At 40.4% G+C, this 23,331-nt stretch overlaps 1 protein-coding gene across 13 annotated transcripts in view; it reads left to right on the top strand.

Annotated features, from left to right (window-relative positions):
- Positions 1 to 20,913, top strand: part of DENND5A (DENN domain containing 5A) — a 70,870-nt gene extending 49,957 nt beyond the window's left edge. For 7 of the 13 annotated variants that reach the window (XM_055813640.1, XM_055813641.1, XM_055813631.1 and 4 more), the window contains 11 exons: positions 1,023 to 1,107; positions 2,334 to 2,421; positions 3,441 to 3,569; positions 7,345 to 7,466; positions 9,399 to 9,544; positions 10,119 to 10,237; positions 11,382 to 11,563; positions 13,454 to 13,536; positions 14,839 to 14,962; positions 15,964 to 16,132; positions 16,845 to 20,913. In XM_055813640.1, coding sequence (XP_055669615.1) covers positions 1,023 to 1,107; positions 2,334 to 2,421; positions 3,441 to 3,569; positions 7,345 to 7,466; positions 9,399 to 9,544; positions 10,119 to 10,237; positions 11,382 to 11,563; positions 13,454 to 13,536; positions 14,839 to 14,962; positions 15,964 to 16,132; positions 16,845 to 17,028 — 1,431 coding nt within the window. In that variant the 3' untranslated portion in view covers positions 17,029 to 20,913. Of the gene's footprint in view, positions 1 to 1,022; positions 1,108 to 2,333; positions 2,422 to 3,440; positions 3,570 to 7,344; positions 7,467 to 9,398; positions 9,545 to 10,118; positions 10,238 to 11,381; positions 11,564 to 13,453; positions 13,537 to 14,838; positions 14,963 to 15,963; positions 16,133 to 16,844 lie in introns of those variants that run through there. The other 6 variants (XM_055813639.1, XM_055813638.1, XM_055813636.1 and 3 more) reach the window with 2 other exon arrangements.
- Positions 20,914 to 23,331: the final 2,418 nt, after the last annotated feature.

Here is a 23,331-nt window from a genome sequence, read left to right as displayed (position 1 = left end):
GAACTGCTTTTCTGAAATGCAGGATTGCTAAATCTTTACTGGGATTTCAAGTTAATATAATAATTTAGGAAGGTGATAAGTAATACTGATTATTTTCCTCTGTAAGTAATGCCAGTTGATATGCTGAAGAGCCCCTGTTCAGTTACCGCTGCCTTTCTGCGGCTTTGCAAGATTTTGGTTTATCATGCAGGATATTTTAGGATGAATCCAAGAATCTTTTTAGTTTGCCAGCAAAAGATTTCTGCACACCTTGCTTTAAGCCACCAGAGCTTTTTAAGAAGGCAACATAACAAGCGAGTTGCACTTTTAACATCATTTAATGCATTTATCTTGGCCTAAATAGTGCATCCCGAATTCTAACTTTTAAGTTGGTTTTCCATGATGTGTAGAGCTGAAGTATTCTTGCTGATAAGCTTTAATTTCCTGCTTGTGTTCTGGGTTGTCTTACTGTGTTTGTGATTATCCAGGTCTTTTGCCTGATGAAATTGAGGGGGGATCTTTGGAGGTTCTAAAACTTTCCAGCATACATCTGTAGCCCAGGATTACCCTGAAGGCAACAGATGTGCGAGGCTGGGTCTGGGTATGAGATGGATTACTCCGGCTGGCACTGCATCCCTTGTCATGGTACTGCTGGAGAGGCAGGAAGGGGAAGGCACATAGTGCAGGTTACAGCCTCAGCCTCAGAACTCTTCTCAAACACAGTGTTTTACAAGCCTTGAAATACTTTCTTGTCGTGTTAATGAACTATGAAGATCAAATTACTTTTTCCTGTTAGCAGAATCCTTAGATCCCAGTAGTTTTGACTCATGCTTTCCTTAACCTCTTTACAGCTCCTGAGCACCTCTGCTTGTGTCTCATTTTTGGTTTTTACCAATGACTTTAACAGAGATAAACGTATTTAAAGCAAGTTTTTCCTATGGCTGATACTTTCAATGATGATTTAAACTATTCTTTTTTATTTGTTAGTTATTTATTCAGCTGATAGTGATTTCTTTAACTAACTTTTTTAAAATTTATTTTAGGGAAAGTCTGCTTTGTGGTCTCATCTGTTACACTACCTAGAAAACAGACAGAGAAAAACTACATCGGGCAGCTTCAGTACCTCAGGTAAGGTTAGCTTCTGCTGGAAGATGATGCACATTTGCACTACGCAGAGATCATTTCCTTGGAAATATCCTTCACTCAATATAACTAAATCAAGTTTTCTATCTGCTACAAAATTAATAGGGACCTGGTGTATTGCCTTAATATATTTCGTGAAAAATAAACTTTTTTGGATTGAGCCTACTTGTTTGACTGCAGTAGTCAGATACCAGAAACATCTGATGTTTCCAAGATAGGCTTTAAAATGGATTGCTCCAATACGCCATCCTCCATATGACACATAGTCACTGCATGAGTGGCAAAGCATATTATGTTACGGCTGGGGGTGGAAAACAAGTGTAAGCATATAAAATTGTATTATGCATCCTGAAGTTTTATATTCTCTCTTGAAAAGTAACTGAACAGTAACTCGTGGTTTAAAAGATAACACTGAAGAAACGTATTTTTTCAGATGGGGGCATAAGATACAACTTTGGAGAGAACAACGGGTTTGGGGGAGGCAGTGGGTGCCTTTTCTTTTTAAGCTGCTTAAGGTAAAAAACTGAACATTACTAAAATGCATAAGGTCCTGTAAGCAATCAAAACCAAAGAACTGGAAAGTATTAGGGTTTCCTGAATGTCACTTGGTCTGTAGCGTTTTTCTCTATAATACTGAAATTACAATCAGTTTTATGTGTTCTGACTTGGGATTGAGGGCAGGGACTGTGTTTAACATACAACTTGATTCTAAAGTAGTGGTTGAAAGATAAGACTAATAATATTGTTTAAAAAAACCCCAAAGTGTGCTATTAAGAGTGTTACAGGAGCGTGCGAAGTGATAGATTAGTTAGGCCATGTGTGGTGTACTGAGTAAAACATATTGAACACTATTTTTTGGCGTCAACAGTGCCAGTCAGTTTTACTACATACAAAGGAAACAGGGTAGTCTTTAGAAAATAATACTTGATTAGTGTATGTCTTAAGCCATTTGATGTCATACCAATTTCAGCTGAAGCTAAGCTCATTAATGTGTTAATGCTCAGTGTGTGCCGATCTGCATAACCATCTGTGTAGCGTATTAGATTTTCATGTTATTTGAAGCGGAAATAATGCCACAATATCTTCACAAAGCAGTGAGTCATTATTAACATAAGAGTGCACGTTGCGGTGTTAATTCACCTTTTTTCTTATATTGATTTTAAAATGTTTAAATGGATTTCTACTAACAAGGATTTCTGTTCTTCTGAAAGTAGGAATACTTCTTGATTCGGAAAGGAGAAAGTCTGATACCAGTCCAGCCATGTCACCTCTTAGAATCTCTCTCATCCAGGATATGAGGTGAGTTTAAACTATTAAAAGCAATACAGAAACCCCATGATACCTGCATATTTGTGTCTCTGTATAATGTGTACCATACAGAAAAGTCTCTGTTTCATACACCACGAGATGGATATGGGGAAGGAACCTGCTGAACTGTTTTAAAGTTTTAAAGTACATAGTGCAACCTTTTCATTGACCTCCACAAAAAGATATTTTGTACTGCAAAGTTTGTATATTGTCGCAGCTACTAGCTTATAGAAATACCCTGACACAGTTTTCATCTTTATAAAGTATTCTGTATTGTTTTATTTCCGCAGAGATGTGGGTGTAGCATATGTGTTTTCCCAGTCATTGCCAAGTTGGTTGATTAGCTCTGAGCTCATTCTTGCTTCTCAGTGAAGAAAGCAGTTTAAAGAAATTCTTTGATCTAAAGGATGGGCTATCTGATGTTGGGTGCTGCAGTGTGAATAAAACACTAACTTCTGCTCAATGCCTTCTTTTCATTATGTCAAAAAACAATATGCCTAACTTGTGAATTAACTTTTAAAGGATTTTTCTTTCCTCCTTTTTCCTTACCAACATCTGATATTTTTCACTAGGGAGGAGTGATTTGAGGGTTTTCAAGGGACATGGTTGTCCTTTTAAACTATACCCTTTGTGTCTTGTATGGAAGAAAAGCTACTACTGAGCATGCAAAGACAGTATTTAATTTTCCAAAGCACTCAGCCATAAATATTGCAGTGATAAGAATCATTCTGGACCTGAAATCATGTGAGGCAATGGGTCTGGTTTAGAATTTTGTAAATAGGGCACTGCATTGCAGATATTTCCTTTCCAGGCTCTTACTGTTTTTGAGGTAGATATTTGAGGAATTTAGATGGTGCTGAATACTAAGGTGATCATGTCTCTTTTTCCAGTAGTTTGCCAAGAATGCAAAATATCAGGCAAAATTTCTTCTTCAGCCTAGCTTGGTTCAAAAGAACTGTCACACTGAAAATAATGGGCAGTGTCTTTTTTTGTTTGTTTGTTTTTCCCAGGCATATCCAGAACATTAGTGAGATCAAAACAGATGTTGGCAAGGCCAGAGCCTGGGTTCGTCTCTCCATGGAAAAGAAGTTGCTCTCTAGGCATCTAAAACAACTGCTTTCAGATCATGAACTCACAAAGTAAGATGATTTATCTTGGGCAAAGCTTTTAAAAATTTAAACCTGTTGAGTTGCTAGACTTCAAAAACCCAGAAGTGCCTATTCTTCCATCTGCTTAGCAGTGTACAAATGGAATAGAATAAACCAGCCTTCCGAGTGTGTGTCTACCTGTGTGTGAGCTATTTGGGAATTATGATTCAATGTTGGGGCTTCTCAGGTACAGAATCAGTTTTGTCAGCATAGACTGTCTGCGACTTTGAAATCTTCAAAAACTGCTAGGGATTAAATGAAATCGAGCGTAAGTCTAAATGCCACTACTTTGAGTCAAGCTTTTTATCTTGGCCCCCTTTCTGTAACTGGGGGGTGATTTTGTTTTCCTTGGATTGTTTGTGTTTTTGCAACGTGTGGCAAAGTGCAGTTTAGGTCCTGGTTGCAGTTCTGTCACAATATGAAGAGCGTAAAAGGCACATCCAGATGTGCTTCTGTGGTTCTCTGATCAGTGTGACTCAAAGTGACCATTCCGTAGTTTCTCACTTATGTCTCCAAATCTGAGACATTCTTGTAACTCTTTTCAGTGCCATGTAAAACAATGTAGATAAACCACACTAGAAGTTGATTTAAAGAGAACTGATGAATGGTGTACGTGCAGCACTTTGAAGGTGACTAGGAAGGCTGTGATGATCAATTCTTGAATCTCATTTTTGGGTCACAAGCTCAGGATGAGATCTGGTAATCTTTTGCAGTCTTCCATGTTAATACTTCAGAGCATGATTGTCCACATCTCTAGATCAAACTGACAGCTTTGCATTTATAGCCTGCTTAAGAACATAAGGTGAATTGCTTTCATAATAGTCAAATATCTGCTATTATGATTTTTTTTTTGGTTTGGGGTTTTTGTGGGGTTTTTTATTTCCTCTCCTAAACGTTTCAAAATACATGACTTTCAATTCCTTGTATATGAAGTAATTTAAAAAATTATGAAAGGACCCAACCATTGAGACCCAAAACACGATTTAAAGAATAATTGTACCATAGGAAGAAAATGGGAGAAGTGCATTAAGTATGAGCGGAAGGGGGTATGTGATTGAAAGCTGAAGACTTGGACCTGCAGTAATTTCAAGTACTGCTGAGTTAAACTGGCAATAGTGGCAAAAGTACTTTGTACTAGTGCTTTGTGCAAGTACGGATCTTGAAGGGCAAAAGGAGAAATGCTCAGTACAAGGACCTATTTACTTGATGATGTCCAGAGCACATTTACATTCTATTATCTTTGTAAACATAAATAATTATTTTGTAAATAGTACCACAAATTGGAGTACAGGCCATATTTAATACTAATTGTTGTAGGAGTAACAGTTTGAGGTTTACATACACAAAAATGTATTGCTGATAAGGTTGGTTATACTGTTTACTGTGTGGAAATTAAAGGTTCTCTTGTATGGGCCCTAGTAATTGTCGTTAGCTTTAATTGAAGACTTCTTCCTGGAGGCAACTTAACCTGTACTGTCTACCCTTCCTGTCCTCTCCTCCCACTCACACCCACTTGCAAGAACTGTCTCCCCCTCTCAATTTCCCTAAACCCTAACTGCTAATTATTTGAGATTTGCCTTGTATTGAATTATGTTGGACTTCCTGATGAATCTGTGGCTTTCCAACAGCAAGCAAGGCAAAGCTGAAGGACAGAGTGAGGACAGCTAATGAATCTACCTGCACTCTTAAGTTAAGGTTAAGCCTCTCCAGTGAAGTCAACAGTCCAGATCAGGTTAAATTTAGCAGTGCTAGTGCCATGCAGTACAAGTGCTGTGAGAGGAGTTTCCATACCCCACCATGCTCCACACACCCTCCCACCCCCCTAAGAAAAAAACCCCAACAAACCCCAACTGTCTTGACACTGGCCAATGCACTGTTTGTGTCTGAGACAGATTCTGATTCTCTAGAACAGCGTGAGACAGCAGCAAAAATATGTTTAAAATGGAAGCGATGAGCAAAGGAGCAACTTGCATAGGAGTGACATAAATTTTTTGTAATCCAGCGTGTTTTGTGCTGCATTTAGATGTCCTAGTTAAAGAAAGGTGTTCTAGGCAGCATGGATTTCAAGTGTGCTCCATTTGTTTTTAGAGGAAGCAGTACCAAGTTCAGTGAGGTATTAAAAGTAATCGTACAGCTTCTGCCTTTTTACAGTTATCGTGATTGTGTGGTGTTCTTTTTCAAAGCAGCTGTTAGATATTTTAATTAACCCTTTTTTCTTCACTTGGCATTTTCTAAAAAATACAAGAAAACTGAAACGTGTTTGTTTTCTTCCTAGTCTATAAAGGGACAAGAGTTAGGGCACGGAAGGAAATCACATAGCCTCACTCCCCAGTGGCCTTTGTGTGCACTAGTAAATTGAGAAATCTTACACTTTGAAAAGGACCTTTGTGGATAGACTGTCTGAACGCGTGGTTCAGGTTATTCAAATGAAACATGGACATGATCAACTGTGAGACTGTTGTGGGTTTGCTACACTTGTGGCTACAGGCAGGTTATGGTGGTTTAAGGCTCAGTATCCTTATTTCCATTGCACAGTTCCTGTCAATCTCCAGTGTTAGGTTTGTTATGTAAGTGAGAGTGCGTGTTTGTGTGTGTTAATCATCATTGATTTGTTTTGCAAATCTCTGACTTGTGAGTCACTTGCTGACTTTTTTGTAATTGATATCTGGAATTGAGGGGAGTTGTCCCGATGCCCTCCTGGCAAGAGCAACCCGTGCATGGCTGTGTCAGCACTTCTAATGCCCAGTTCATGCATTTGTGATGTTTTGAATATTCCTCTAGCATCAGTTGGATTTTGATGTATCTTGGCATGCTCTTTTGATTGTTCACCAACACAGGTATTATTTATTGGTTGCATAATTAACAAAAATAGTGGTGATTGCTGTGTACAAGTGAGTAACTGGAAGATATTTTCCAGTCCAAATTTGCACTTGAAAAGGTTGAGGTTGTAAATTCTTCTCAGGGTTTCTCAGTTGCAAGTCTTGCAGTGTGAAATTCTCTTAATGTGTTGGAGTGATTTCAGTAAGACTGAGTGCATTCTTTGCATGGGCGGTAGTGCCTCCACTAGTGAGAGGAGGCTACTGAGCAGCATCTTTTGACATTTCCACTTAAAAGAAGTTGGAAGTTCTGTGAGGTGTTGCAGTCCTAGCAAAGAATTTGCAACCCAGTAAAAGGGAACAGCAGAACTTTAGGCCACCTTTTGCACGCTTGTGATTTTGGTTATGTCAGGAGCTGTGTGCTGTCAGCACTGAAGCTATTCCCTACCTTAATGTGCAGGTTGTTGTAGGCCCTGGGTTATCACCTATAAATTAATACAAGCAGATGGCCCCAGTGTTTGCCCTAGTATCCTTTGAAAATAGTCTTCTGTCTTATGCATGTGCTCGAGGACTCCACACGGCACCATCTGCTTGGAAGTAACTTAAGAGGACTCTCTTTACTTCAGTTCTGTCATTTTACATAGCCAAAAGAAGTACAACATTTCTTTTTCTAACTTTTGGGGTGGGTTTTGGTGGGAAAAGACTCTCGGACCACCCCAAACCTTGCTTTCAAGGGGTGGAAAATAATGTCAAGTCTGGGGCTGATGCACTTGGGAGACTTCAGGCTTGCAGTGTCAACATGTCTTGGCACATTAAATACTATTGGCTTTACCAGTAATTTGTAATCACTTGCCCATTCCTCAGAGTTTACCTAATAAATAAGCACTATAGAAAATATTTCACAGAAAGCATTTTGTTACTATGACAGATTATTTGTTTTGCCTTGTCAGAAAACTCTACAAGCGTTACGCATTCCTCCGCTGTGATGATGAGAAAGAACAATTCTTATATCATCTCCTGTCATTCAATGCTGTTGATTACTTTTGCTTTACCAATGTTTTCACAACAATCTGTAAGTATTTGCTTTCCCTGGATCCCTGATTTCCAGATTTGGTTGAGTCCTTATCCAAAAATCTTAACAGCTTTGATCAACACACCTTAACCTAATATCTTAACCTAATTGTTTTGTTTTCCTCCTGGTATCTGTCTGTGTATGCTGTATCACTATTTCTGTGATCCTCTCTGGTGGGCAGTAGTCTCTCTTTGTGCTGCTAAAGGCTTTTGTTTCTGCCTTCGTAAAACACGCAGCTTTAATCCTTTTAGTTGGGGGAGATTTCTCAACAGAAAATTTGATGGGGGGCTTGTTTGCAAGAACAGTATGGATTGCTCGTTATCAAGGTAAGAATACTAACACGTGCTAGGACTTAGAAAACAAAAAACTTTCTCCTTTTCATGCTCAGCCTACTTTGTCACATGTGTGTGTCTGAGGTTGGGATAACAACGAAATGCCCATCCAGGGCTACTTCAGAACTCTGCAACAATTGAAGTACTTAAAAAAACCAAACCAAAACAAAAGCCCTAGAGAAACTTTTAACCTGTTGCTGATGCCTAAATGTGTTTCAGAGTTCTTGTGCTTTTGTGTGCCTGCTGCCACAGGACCTCACTAGTAAGTTGGAAGGAAAGACTTTAGCAAAGCTTATAAAATTATGGGTAGGGGTGTGTGAAAGGACCTCTGTGGCTCCACGATAGGAGCCACCCTTGATGGCTATGATCCATATTTGTGTGCATGAAAGACAAAGCAAGCAGACATCTAAGCAAAACAGGTTTTGGTCTTGTCGGCAGGTTCTGGATGATGCTAAGATCTGGTCTGCTGGATGCAGTTAAATTTTCACTTCATTTAAGGCTATCAGCACAAAAGATAAAAAGGGAAATGTTAATTAATTCTTAAATGCTATGAGCATCAAGCTTTTAAGAAAATTCAACCACCAAGTGCTTTCTTGAGGGCACTGACAACTGAGGAGATGCTGGGGGAGAAATGTATTAAACGCCTCAGCTGAAAAGCCCTAACTGTAATCCAGTTATGCACTATAAAAGAAGGGCAGATCGCCAAGAAACACAATGACCATTCAGATAATCGGATTTTGTTATAAAAGTTTGTTTAATAGGGGGCTGTGTGAGATGTTAGGCGATTGAAGAGCACATGCATTTCACCAGGAGCACATGCCTCCTGAGTCAGAAAAGGGGCTGTAACTCAGGTGATACTAGGTTGAATTAGTTACTGATAAATCAGGGGGCAAGAAGGCATTTGAGCATGTGTGTGTGTGGTGTCAGTTAGAGGGGAAGAAAGTTGTTTGTTCTTTTAAAATCAGGAAGTCTTGCAATTAGCATAACTAAGAGCAATATGATACAGGGAAACTCGCAGCTTTATAATGTGTTTTCACTGAATTTGTTCAGTCGTAGCAGTGAACGCTGCTGCAAGCAAGCCCTGCAAGCAAAGGCTTTGGTTAGTAATTGAATGGGAATTTGTGTTTGTCATGTAGTGTGCATACATGCACACACAAAAGGAGGCAGTTAAGCAGCTGAGCATGGAGTTGGCATGCTGCACTACGTTGAAGTTCTGGATACGTGAATATTCTGTCTTTACTTCCTTGTCTTTAAGCTGGGGACAAGTAACCATCTTCATGACACGTGTTGAGGCTGGTAAATGAAAAATTATTATACCCGTATGGAGGCATTATTCCATCCATATTTCTTTTTTCACTTGACAGTGGTTTGCTGTCAGCTGTGCTTCTTGATGACTGCTATGTGTACACTTTCTGATTGTCAATCAGTGCTTAGTGTGCAAGTGTTAGCAGCATGATTTAAATAGCAGCTCTGACGATGTTTTAACATTTCATGGTACTGCAGTAATATTTTGACTTACCTTTCCCCCCTCTCTTTATTAAAGAAGTTACCTATTTATCCTCCTTCATTTTTGAAGTGTTATTTCTTCTTGTTTTTACAGTGATACCATACCATATATTGATTGTTCCTAGCAAGAAACTTGGTGGTTCAATGTTTACAGCCAATCCTTGGATCTGTATCTCGGGAGAACTGGGTGAAACAGGAGTCCTGCAGATTCCCAGGAATATATTAGAAATGACTTTTGAGGTTGGTATTGCTTGATACAAAAAATGCTTTGAATGTTCTGTTTGTTCAGTTTAAAATTCTCCCCTTGCTGTGCTATCTTGCCACACATTTCATATCTTTAGTCTGTGTGGTTAATCACAAATACTTCCTGTGCCTCTACATAGCACATTTAATCTATATTTAATGACATGCAGAGCAAAATGACTGACAAATCCTTGGTGCAAGGATGGACAAGACTATCTTTATATTACAGCTTTGTGCTGTAATGGTGGGAGGTGTTATACCCTCTTCTATTGGAAACAAGTGATTCTGTTGTGATTTTTGTGTGTGTGCATGCACTGGATAAAATTTAATTGAAAAAGCTATTTCAACTGATGATGTCTCTGCTGGTCAAAATAGTAGTTAACAAAACAAAGCAAACCAAACAAAAACAAAGCAAGTGGCCTACCCCTAAAAAGCCCAGAATCAGTTGTGCTTTCAGAAGAGGGGAACCACGTTTCTGATTCCCTGTCTTAGCATGTTCCCTAATAGTTTACTCCTCCGGCATGCTGCTCTCTTTCAGTTTACTCTGACAAACTCTGTGTTCAATTTGCAGTGCCAGAACCTGGGAAAACTGACCACAGTCCAAATAGGACATGATAATTCAGGACTGTATGCCAAGTGGCTAGTGGAATATGTTATGGTCAGAAATGAAATAACAGGGCATACTTACAAGTAAGTATCATCCCGATGTTTCATGTTGGGTAAGTAGAATTTCTGCAGGGAGCTGATTAGAAAGGTCTTATGTCCTGAGACTCTGTGTCTACAGTTGCTGCTACCTGAAGGCAGAGAAAGATCACTTGGCTTCTGGCATGTTGTGATTCTTAAAAAATTGAACAGAGTTTTCAGTTTGCAGATGCTTGTGTCCAGCCTCAAAACATTGGTGGAGAAGACGAGTTGACTGTTGGGCATGTTAAAAATGATCTGCCTTGAGCCCAGGGAAGAAATAGCAAGTTAGAGCTTGCTGCTTACCAACTATGGCCGGTATTTTGTATTAAAGGCTGAGTGCTGCAGGTGTTACAGAGAGGTCTTTGGACACAAGCTGGAACACAAGGACTTATGAGTGTTAGAAACCTGTGTTTACACAGTGAAGGTAAAGAAATGAGATTTCTGTAAGAATGACGTTTATTTGTGTAGGATACAGCATAGTTTGGTGCCCTGGCCTTTTTTTAGAGAAACTGTCAGGCTCATGTTGATGACAAATTGGTGGGTAAGTCCACTCGGTTCTCCATGCCAGTTTGTAATTAAATAAAGAGGCAAGATTCTATTTTTGGATGCTGTTCAGTTTTCTGATTAAGCTGATTAAACTGACATCAACATTGGTTCATGGAGAGTGATAATGAGCAAGTGAGCACATATGCTTTCTAGTGTCTGATTTAATATTCCAATTCCAATAGATGTATTGGTGTTTTGGCATTTAAGTATATGTTTGGGGTTTTTTGTTTGGGTATTGTTTTTTGGTTGGGTTTTTTTTGTGGCTGACCCATCTATAGGGTGTAGTGGGTCTTTCTCTTCTACCTCTTTTGCCTCTGCAAGAGGCAAGACACAAGACTGTCTGCCACATTTTGCTTTGTAGATCATGGTCATCTAGTGCAACATTTAGTACAAACTTGGAACAAAGAAGCTGTTTTATTTTTGCTCCCTCTGCTGGCAAAAGCCAAACCAAAGACTTTGTTACTTGTTGCTGGATGAGTGAAATAGTTATAATGACTGTACTGGGAGAATTTGGGTTTTATGCAACCGCAGTTGGAAGTCTTTGGCGTGGAAAATTGAATCTGGGTTGAAGGATTCGATCCACATATCTCCTTTACGTTCTTAGGTTTCCCTGTGGAAGGTGGCTTGGAAAGGGAATGGATGACGGCAGCTTAGAGAGGATCCTGGTGGGAGAGCTGCTGACTTCGCACACTGAGGTTGATGAGCGGCAGTGCCGAACCCCTCCTTTGCAGCAGTCACCCAGCATGATCAGAAGATTTGTCACTATATCACCAAACAACAAGCCAAGTGAGTGGTGGGGGACGCCTGGTCTTGCTGTTGTGCATCATTGCCTGAGGAGAGCTGCTTGCCAACAGAGCTTTAGGTTGTCTTGTATTTTAGAACTGTAGCTTGGAGAGGACCTGTGAAACTCACTTAGCCCAACCCCCTGTTCAAAGCCCTGCTAACTTCTGATTTACAATCCTGAACAACCTCTTCTATCTACTCAAATTTTGACAGTCTCCGAGGATGGAAGGGAGATGTCTCTGGACTCCTGGTCCAGTGCTTAGCTGCCCTAGTGGTGCTTTATTTATCCTTGTACTTCATCTGTGGAATGAATATGTATTGGGTTTGTGTGGGAAGGTTTTAGTAACAGGGAGGGCTACAGGGGTGGCTTCTGTGAGAAACTGCCAGAAGCTTCCCCTGTGTCCAGTGGAGCCCATGCCAGCTGGCTCCAAGATGGACCCACTGCTGGCCAAGGCCGAGCCCATCAGTGACGGTGGTACCATCTCTGGGATAACATATTTAAGACAGGGGGAAAAACTGCGCAGTGTCAGCTGGAGAGGGGAGTGAGAATGTGTGAGAGCAACAACCCTGCAGCCCCCCAGGTCAGTGCAGAAGGAGGGGCAGGAGGGGCTCCAGGCACCGGAGCAGAGATTCCCCGACAGCCCGTGGTGAAGCCCATGGTGGGGCAGGCTGTGCCCTCAGCCCGTGGAGGTTAACGGTGGGACAGATCCCCACCTGCAGCCCGGGGATGGTCCCACGCTGGAGGAGGGGGATGCCTGAAGGAGGCTGTGACCCCACGAGGGACCCACGCTGGTGCAGGCTGTGCCTGAAGGACTGCACCCTGTAGGAGGGACCCACGCTGGAGCGGTTTATGAAGAACTGTAACCCATGGGAGAGACTCACGTTGGAGAAGTCCATGGAGGACTGTCTCCTGTGGGAGGGACCCCAGGCTGGAGCAGAGGCAGTGTGAGGAACCCTCCCTCTGAGGACGAAGGAGTGGCAGAGACAGCGTGTAATGAACTGACCACAACCCCCACTCCCTGTCCCTCTGTACCGCTGGAGGGGAGGAGGTAGGGAAACGAGTAACGTTAAGCCTGGGAAGAAGAGAGGGGTGGGAGGAAGATGTTTTAATATTTTATTTTATTTCTCATTATCCTACTCTGATTTGATTTGTAATGAATTAAACTAATTTCCCCAAGTTGACTCTGTTTTGCCTGTGATGGTAGTTGCTGAGTGACCTCTCCCTGCCCTTCTCTCGACCCACAAGCCTTTCATTGTATTTTTTCCCCCTGCCCAGTTGAGGAGGGGGAGTGATGGAGGGGCTTTGGTGGGCACCTGGTGTCTAGCCAGGGTCAACCCACCACACAGTGCTATGGAGGAAGGTAGAAATTTTCTGTCCTGTCTCTGTCTCTCCTTCATGAATGAAAAAGCTTGCTAGTGGTTTCTGTTCATGGACTTTAGTTTTCCATTGAGATCACTGTTCCAGGGTTGTCTTATTCCTGATAAACCCGGTGGTTGCTTTGCTCCCAAGCATGCTTGGGTTTACAGTGAAACTATCACAGGAATTATTTCCGGGATGCTCAGATTTGGTGGTCCTCATTGAAGCACAGCTCCTTTTCTTAATTTTGGGCCCTGGTCTGAAAAATCACATAAGACATAAAAACCCTTTCCACCTGTTGGTGTGTTGAAACACCACAGTGTTAGCTTCGATGTAAAACCATTTCTACCTCCTCCACAGTAAATAAAAATAAAATAGGATTTCTATTACCCACATTCCAACACCTTTTCACTAGCAGCAGGAGTCATACAGATTTGTGCTCCTCTTCTTTTTTTGTGGTATGCCTTATCCCTTGTGCACAGGTACAGTTTCTAAAGCTGTTATGGAGTGACTGGATATATTTTTGTATTTTGCAGAGTTAAATACTGGTCAGATACAAGAAGCTATTGGTGAAGCTGTCAATGGTATTGTCAAGCATTTCCACAAGCCAGAGAAGGAGGTGAGGATTTGTGTGTGTAGTGGCACTCCTGTCTTAAAACTCTTCTTAGTAAGGATTGGAGAATATATAACTGAAATAACTAAACTGAATGAACAGTGATCTGTTTGAAAATTTCTTAAGTGGAGCAAAATAAGGTAATGAGACTACACCATTGGAAGAGGACATCCTCAAGTGCCTCAGTTTTGCTGCTAAGTGGAGCATTAATTTAGATGTTAACATTCTGGTATTGGAAATTGAGTTATTAGTAAAATTGTGCCAAGGATTCTGCCTGTACCACTGTTAAGAGTGTTGCCTCTTGTTTAGTTTGTTCTGGATTAACTGACATTTTACATTTACATTTGAGTGCTGAGTAGTTTTTTGTATGCCTGTTGTGCATTATCTTTGCTACTTAAAACATGAAAACCCGTGGGCTGCTGTAAAAAACCAACAGAAACAAAAAAGACCCACGCCCAAACACCCACACTTCCCCCGGCAAGTGAAGCAGAAGTGCTGTCAAAGACTCTGGTATGCTTCTCATTACACATGTAATCATCTTAACTGACTTGGCAGTTGTTTCCTGAAACAAACCTAAGAAGCATGCCTCTGTCAAACTGTCACAACCCAGCCCTTGTGAGCCAGGGGGATGTAGAGCAGAGTTGACTCCAGTGAGGATCTCTCTTGGAGAGTTATTAATTTTTTACAAATAGGTCGTCCCATTCCTTCTGCATCCATCTTTTCTAAGCTCAGTATAGAATGGCAAATTCGTATACAGTATAATTCTGGTTGATGATTTTATTTACACAGTAATCTCAAGTGGTCATGCACTGTTTTTGCAAAACAGAATTTCCCATCATGTTCTAGTAAGAATTTGGCTTTTTTTCTGAGATTTAAAAACTGCATTAAATGTTGTTTTTGTTGATAAGCAAACAGTCTGAGGCACCTGCTACAATGGACCTGTGGTCTTTATTGCTTAGTAAAAGAGGAAAATATTTTATGAATTATCTGCATGGTGGTCGTTATTACAGGTAAAGTCTGCTCATAATCTTTATCTTGGCTTTTTCATGGCTTCACTTGATGATGACGAGGCACTGAGATTGCTTTCTTCAGCCTCATTCTTAGAGGTCAACACTGTTTTGAATGCTCAGGACTTGTGAGAACTGGGTCATCCTGATCCTGTCTGGGACCACTGTTTGACAGTAGACTGTAACCTGGGGCATCAATGTATTTAAAAACTGGTTTCAGTAGTAGGTGCAGGAGACACTTGTTTTCCAGACTTCCAAACTGAGATAATAAGTGTGTGGGCTTTCCGTGTGTGCTTGGCAGAGAGGCAGTCTGACGCTGTTGCTGTGTGGAGAAAGTGGACTTGTTTCAGCTCTTGAGCAAGTGTTTCAGCATGGATTTAAATCACCAAGACTCTTCAAAAACGTCTTTATTTGGGACTTTTTAGGTAAGTGGGAGGAAGACATACCAGAGCTGGTTTGTGGCTTTGAAATATATCTGTGTGTTCTTTATCATTGTTACTGTGTCTCAGCTGGTGTGAACAGCCTACTTCTTGAAGGCATCTTGGCAGCTCAATTGCCATAAGGGCTCTTGCCTTGAACTGTTGAGAGAAAGAGCATTTGTCTTCTGCCAAAGTTGACACTGTACTTAATACAGTGACTGGATTTGTCCTTCTAGCAGTAGTAGTGTAAAAAAAAAAAATTTCTTAGTGAGGAAGAATTATTTAAATAAGGTGGTGAATTGACATGGTAACCTTGTTCTTAGTTAAGCATGGTGAAAGCAATAAATCACACTTAAGAGGTTGAGTTGCCTTATAAAGCACAACAGATGGATCTGTTGGTACTTACTGGATGTTGTAATAAAAGGGTTATAAGCATACATTTTTCACACTGTCCAGATCCTTTGACATAAAGCTGAATAAATCAACCGAGTACACAAACACCTTTTAGAAAATTAATTATTTTTAATGGTGTTTCTGTTGTTTTGAGTAGGTACTTTGACATTACTCTTCTCCTTATGTCACCATTTTGCTGTAGCATCTCAAAATTCAGTAGATACAAGAACCTCTTCAGCATGGTTCAGAGGGAAGAAAGCGGAATCCCAGTTTTGCACATGGGGAACACAAGACTGAATCAAACATGAAAAAACCCCAGTGCCTAAATGTAATCATTCAGGAAATTCATGGACAAGCTTTGAATTTAGGTCTTTAAACTTTTACCTGTCCACTCTGTAATAGACACTCAGGCTTTTTTGCCAGTGGTCCGATAGCCTTGTGGATTTGTAAGCATGATTCCTGGGAAAAAAACTATACTGAGACGGTATCAAATCAAATAATCTAAATTTGAAGGTCATAGTACATAATTATTTTATTCCAAGCACAAGAGAATGATATTTTAGGACTGCTATATGTGCTGATGAAACTTTATTATCTCCTATGATTCTTTTAAGAAAAAGCACAAACATACTATGAGACCCTTGAGCAAAATGAGATGGTCCCAGAAGAGAACTGGCAGACAAGGGCCAGGAATTTCTGTCGTTTTATCACTGCGATCAACAACACCCCTAGAAACATTGGGAAGGATGGCAAGTTTCAGATGCTGGTGTGTCTTGGAGCCAGGTATAGAGAAACTTCTTTATTATTATTGACATTTTAATAAAATGAAGTGTTGCACATCAGTAAGATAAAGCCACGCAACTACTGGGTGGTGCAGTTTGGCTGTTACTTAACACAGTTCTTTGTAACTAAAGATGGGTCGAGTGAACCATGCCCTGACTTGAGTTCTTGGGCATGTGAAGTGTCGGAAATTGGAGATAAAAAAACTGAGTTTCCCAATGAGCTGACTAGCTGAATCAAGAGAGAAAGGTAGTAAGCTGGTGTGAATAGCCTCCCTCTGGTGTACCACTAGCAAGGTCGGAAAATAGAAAACCATCCTCACTGAGGTCTGGTGAGTGATGGCTAGGTGACTTCCCCACCTTCTCCTTTCTCATTATAGGAGATGGGTGAGAGGGAAGCTGGGGCCATCTGGAAGCCTCTTGACCCAAAGTCAGTAGGGAAGGCTAGTGACTTCGGGCCTGCTTGGGACTTCCAGGCCTCCAGGGAAATACATCTTTGGATGCGAGAGGTGGAAGGCCTAGAAACATGGCTGTCGGGGATGCTCCGTACTTAAACAGGTTCCACAGACAGTTACCTCCCATTTTCCTGGCTTATAACAGTAGACAGAAGATGGTAGGTCTGTTTAGAAGGCAAAGAATAAAACCCATGTCAGTGAAAATGAGAAATTAACTGGGCTTTATTTTTTATTTCCATATTACAATTGTCACTTTGTCAGAGACCACCTTTTGCATCACTGGATCGCCCTACTCGCGGACTGCCCGATCACAGCACAGATGTATGAAGACATAGCATTGATTAAGGATCATACTCTTGTGAATTCTTTGATTCGCGTGCTGCAGACCTTGCAGGAGTTCAACATTACGCTGGAGGCATCTCTTGTCAAAGGAATCGATATTTGACCTCTTGTCCCACAGGAAAAACTATCTTTAAAAAAAAAAAAAAAAAGCAACAAGGAGTGAATCTCGTTAGTATGCAAAAGTTCTGTCTTGCCAGTACATTGTATCGTGAACCCCCAAGATGCAACTTTGACTTTTCTTGAAGGAAACTCCAAAAATAGTACAGGCAAATGGATAGAAGCTGTAAACTCAATGTAAAAAAAAAGAGGATTTTGGTATAAATCTATTTTAGAGTTTATTTGCTGATTTGCTTTTTACACACTTTCATGTGAAAGAGATAGAGATGAGTATTGTGCAGCTTATTTTAAAGCTGCAGTATTTCCTTGCCATAGAAAATGTGCAGTGAGCCTTTCAGCATTCTGTGAACTTGCCTTCAGATATGCTGTATGTCATAGACCCCAATGTATACACTCCATTTCTGCTGAGAAGGTCATTCTATAGTTTTTAAACTAATATTTTATATATTAACATTATTACCAATGTTTGATTTTTAATGTATTGGGTCATGTTTTGCTGCAAGGGAACTACAAATCTGATGTGTGCTTTTTTTTAATAGCTCCAAAGCACTGGTTTGTCAACAAATCATTTTTTCCTTTATTTTTGTTGTCAGTATTATTTTTAGTGAAATCCAGGAGACTGAACCGTGAAATGTGCAGAGATCAAAGTAATATTTTTCATATTGGTATGTAATTGCACAAAAGAAATTAAGTGTGTTTTTTAACTGATGTTTTTATTTATTTAACCTATCATTGTGTTTTGTAAGTTTGTCTTTAAAAAAAACCTTCTGTTATACAACTGGCTATATTATGTTGCAATTCAGAATTTACAGTGCAGCCCACTTAAATGAAAAACCTGGAATAAGTATTCATAACACAAAAGTGTTTCCACTTGAACTAGCCTTTTGAATTTTGCTATTATGGTTGCTGCTGGTAATTTTCTTAACCGCTAATAAAGAGGGACATGAGTTCCCCAAATGCCACATGACTAAACAAAGAATTTTATGCCCCCACAAATTAATAACAGTATACCTTACTAACATATATAAGGATTTCTTAATTTTTTGAAAAGACAGTGAGTAGTAAGGTTTTTTTCTTTTCCTTATGAATGAATATTTCTTGGATCCTGTTATCACAGTCTGCTTCGTTTGGGATGCTTTTGTTTTTAGCAGAGAAAGCTTCATAAAGTCTGTTTTACAATAAAACACAAACATTTTGAAAGCTTAATTTATTGGAGATCTGGAACTTGGCAAATGCCTAAAAGGCATCTCTGTTCATTTGAGTCCTCTGATAACAATCTCTTTGAAATGAAGATGTGACTGAAGAACAGGCTGATTTATCAGCATCACAAATTACTGTACAGAAATTCAGGGCTATGTATTTAAGAGGTCTCCACTGTATAAACTTATCTCAGTATTGTCTCTCTTTTGAGAAGCCGAGTCCAACTTTTTGGTTCATACAATGTTGTAGCACCTTTTCTTTACCTACAGCATAGTCACATCTTGTGATAGTTTTATTTCCATAATTTATAAGTATAGCACATGTATTAAATTTTTGAATATTTTTACTTTTGTCCTATTTATTTCATTATTAAACTGAGAAGTTCCATTGTCACTGCTTATCAGAGCAAGATTCTTTTTTGATTTCACAGTAGCATTAGGAAGACGTGAGGGCAGTGTCCAAGCCACTCCTCATGCTGGGTGGATGCGAGTTCTTTTGCAGTTTGGAGCTTACAGGAGCATTTCACAGAAGTATTTTGTGTGTGCAGGTTTGGTTTTGTTCTTTTGGGTTTTTTTGGGTTTTTTTCCATATTTGGAAGGGCAAAAATAAAACAGATGTACTTTATTCTAAGAATTTTGTGTATTCAACTTAATATGTTGGGATAATGTTTATATGTTTGCCCTGAATTGCTTGCTTATGTATTAATAATAGCAAACACACACCCCCAGTTTTACAGTGCTTTCAGCTATATATATTTAAGATTATTTTATTTGGCCTGTGTATTTCACAGGGAATATGTCCACATAAGAAAGGAGAGTTGGATTAATTATTTTGACCTTAACGGATCAGTTGATCCTGCTAAACCCGTATCTCTCACAGTATGAAGTATGGATTAATTTTATCTTGCATGAGGTAATTAACCCTGAATGAAGGTTCTTTTTTCTTTACAAGTTCGCCTAGTGTGTCATGATACCGTTGGTTGGATGGCTGGCTTTGGTGTGGGTCTCTGTCCTCGTTGTGACAGTCAGCGGTAGCTGGGATGGACAGCGCTGGGGGTTTACTGGTTCCCAGGTGGTGGGCGCTTTGGCTGGCCCATGGTGATGAAGCTGTCCGTCGGTGACAGCTATCCGTGTGCTGGCTGTCCAGATGCAAAAGGAAGGTGCAGGGGTCATCTTCCCAGCTCCTCCATTACTTTATTTTCACAGGGAATATCACTTTGTGATAGACCCTTTCTCCTTCTCTGGCAGGGGGTCTAATCCTATTAGGATCAAAGCACTTTTTGCGTTGCAGGCTTCCTTCAAGTCTGGAAGGATTTCTCCACTGAAGGACCAGTGGAAGATTCTGAAATGCAGCAGAAAAAAATGTTGGTTTTGTTGGATCCAGAGGCCACCAAGGAGGACTGAGATATTAAGTACAGCTATGTGGTAGCCTGTGCTAGGGTTTTGGGAAGAGGTTTGCCTGGCAGATCTAAGAACAGTTCAGTCTGTAGTAGCAGCCATAATCCGTATGACTTTTCAGTGTTTACCACAAACTGACCTACTTCTTTCATTGATGTAGCTAGCATCAGTCCTACAAAATAATGGTAGGACCCAGCATTTGCTCCTTCCATGCCATTCTGCTGAACTGGATGACTCTGTATAAGAACAAGTGGTGTGGTCAGCATCTTTTCAACTAGAGCTTTGTAAAATCCATCTCCCTTTTTAAAACTTGCGTTGTTTTTTGTTCAGAAATGAGCTATAGAGTAAAGCAATTGTAATTTTTTTATCTTCCCCTGTTAATTTTCTAAAATAAGGGGAGGCAGGTTTGGTAGATGCAGGTTAGGGTTTTTTTGGGTAACAGTTAATGGGAAAAGATAATGTTTTGTTAACGGCACACGTGCATTCTGTAGAGAGAAGTAGAATGATAAAAAAATGAGTAGTTCGTGATGCAGTAAATATACAGTGCTAAATTGGCCAAGCATTTACAGGCACATACCTGATTTGAGGAAATAAAAGAGGCTATCGCCTATCAACTATTTTTGCTTCTTTGATTAATGCTGTCAGAGTTGATAAAATGATACTTTATAAAAAAAGAAAATGCCAATTAATAAAGACAATTTAAATGTAATGAAATACTATGGTGATAAGTTTATACAAAAAAAAAAAAGCCTTTACTTGCCATAAATTTAACCATCTTGACATTCTGTAGCTGAAAATATATTCATCAACTGGGGACTATTCCACAACTTTTTCCATTACGAAGAGTATTTTTCACATTGTTCAAATGGGACCTAGTAGCTGGGTGATCCATATTTTTGATGTGTTTTGAATTCATGAATATGTTAAGATTTCTGCAGTGAAACTATTCAGAGTTAACTTTTTCTGTATATTGTTAAATGATTTATGTCCATAGTGCAAGATACTATAGGATACTTGAAGATATTGTACACGTACTTCACATCTTTGTAGTTCTTTATTTTATACCTAGACATTGGCTGTTAAACTAAGATAAAGCGTCAATACCTTATGAACTATATATTTTACTACATGGGGGAACCACTGGCTTGTGTTTTTTAAGGGCGGGCATCGAAGTTTACATTATAGTGACAAAACCAGGTACTGTTCTCCTTTTTTATTTTTTCTGTGACATTTCAATCCATTGGACATTAAATGTGAGTTGAATATACAAAACAGATTTACAGGTGTAGCTTATTTGCTGAATTGCAATAAAATTTGTCTTCTAACATGATAAATAGCATTAATGTGCTATTTTCGAAAGCCTCTAAGTTGGCTAATCATCTTCTCTTCTTTGCCAGGCTGCAGGTACGTATGACGTTTTTAGTGCCTGATGTCAGGAGATGGTTTTTGTGCAGTTTTGTATCTGATCTGTTCAACTAGATGCCTGCCTCCCTCCCGGCACCAGCATAGCCTTCTCGCAAGCGGTTGTTGTGGGTCAGACTGCTCTCGGTGGAAGAGATGCCTTCTCAGTAATCAGGGACTGGGGAGAACAGGAAGGCAGAGGGACTAATGCAGATCTTGGAAAGTGTCTGTGAGTACCCACGTGTGTATGTGCTGCCTTTCGCTCTGTGTCAAACTGTATGAGATCATTGTTGGTTGTTTCAAACTACGAGGGAAAACACAGAAGGGAGAAGTTTGATAATTTTTTGGAAGTATCTCTGCTTCTTTCACCTCTCTTTGTTTCTGCACATGGACACAGCCTGGTCTGTGGTGGAGGCATTGTGTTAAGCCAAGCAAAATAAGAAGTGTTAAGATCTCTCGGGGGAACCATATCAGTCGTCTTGAGCTGGTGGTGATTCTGCACTACTGCAGGTGATGGTGTCATCCCATGGGCACACTGGTGGAGATGCTGAGAGGGTGAACGCAGCCTGCCCCATGCCCTGATGAGGTGGTGCTGGTGGCCTGACCCTTGGACAGGTTTTGGGGGGTGCGGTTGTAAACTTGGTACCTGCTGCCAGGCATGCCGCACTTGTGCAAATGCCAAACCCGCCTCTCATGGAAGCTGAGACCAGCTCAGTTCCCGAGCCTTATTAGACCTGCTGCTTCCAATTCTTCTGCAGGGCGCCATGGGGCTGGACGTGGGGCAGGCCTGGATGGAGCTGCGAGGTAAGCGCAGCTTCAGAAACACGTTCACATCATCACAGGTGGCCACGAATCTTTCAGACCTCCTGAAAAAGGGGGAAGGAACAAAAAGAACCGGGGGCTTTGGTGAGCCAAGTGTGTTGTGCAACTGCTGGGTTCACAGCACTTTTCCCAATGTCAGGTGTGAGGTGGTTTTATAGAAGGTGATGCTAATTAACATCTGTTGGAGAAGAGAGCTTGAGTGCTAGGCATTGATTGTCTGCTGGGTAATGGGTCCAAACACGTGGGTCTAGAAATGTTATGATTTGTTGTAGTGATGACTTGGAAAGTTCTCACAAAGAAATACCAAGGTCATAGAGGTGCACCAAGCAGATCTTCGTCTAAAAGTTATTTCACCTAGCAAAAAGTGTCCTTTTTTCCTGGTTAACTCAAAGACACATATTAATTAATAGAACATACTGTATTTAGCACTGCAGTAGACAGAAACCGTTCTTCATTTCAGTGCCACTGGCATTTTTTAAGGTGGAGATCGTACAACATTTAAAATGTCACTGGTGGATCTGATATTTGTTTCAGGGAAGCTGTTCTTCTACCAGCGGCATAAAAAGACTTAGACAAAGAGTATAAATTACATGAGAGGGTCTTTTAGACTTCTGGTGACCAGAGGAACCCCAGATTTCCTGTTTGAGATAAGCCATGTGCAAGTCATGCTCCTGAGGAAAGCCACTGTTAAAATTGCAAAAATGAATGCTGATTACTGAAGATGTGTCATTTTATGTAGAACTCAACAACCTATTTGGTAGCTTGGAAGACTCTTGGCTACTAAGATGGAAAGCATAAGTGCAAAAGTTTGAGTGATTCAAAGGAAAACAGTTGTTCAAAACCCACTATACATACGGAGATGTGTACGACTTAAAACTACAGCTCTGAGACATTGTGTGTGTGAAATGCTGTGGAATAATTCAATATTTGAAAGTATTTCCTCACTTGTCTGTGTCTGCCCCTTTCCCTTTTTTGTTCTGGCATCTCCTTCTGCCCCCACCCCCCCCCAAGTTGTTTTCACCTTCTGTCACAGGCCCTCATTGTGCTCGCTCAGTTGTGTTAAATTTTGGGTCAGTATGATGCACTGTCGCTCAGCCTAGCAGATCCACAACCTCTCACTACGTTAAAGTATAATGACATGGCAATCTAGATGTCTTCAAACAATGTTTGCTTATCATTAAATAATACAATCTAACAAGAATTATAAAGCATAAGGCAGTTTTTATCCCAGATTGTCAGACTAAGTATTCAACACAGGAGATTGGGTGCAGAATTTCTGGGACGTTTTTTACGTCCAGCTGCTGTACGGCAGCTTAGTTGTGATCTCTCAATGCAAAGCAACTTCCAGTGATACTTAAAGTGGAGGACGGAAGGAATTGGGGGTCTTATCTGTATGGAAGCGTTCCTTCGGAGCAGCAATGTTCATAGCAGTGGTGTGCTCCTGGTGGTTCAAAGAGATCCGACAGCGC

Source organism: Falco peregrinus, chromosome 9 (genome assembly GCF_023634155.1).
Source record: "Falco peregrinus isolate bFalPer1 chromosome 9, bFalPer1.pri, whole genome shotgun sequence".
NCBI lineage: Eukaryota > Metazoa > Chordata > Aves > Falconiformes > Falconidae > Falco > Falco peregrinus.
Note: the sequence above shows the minus strand (reverse complement) of the source record. Positions and strands in the feature narration are given on the sequence as shown.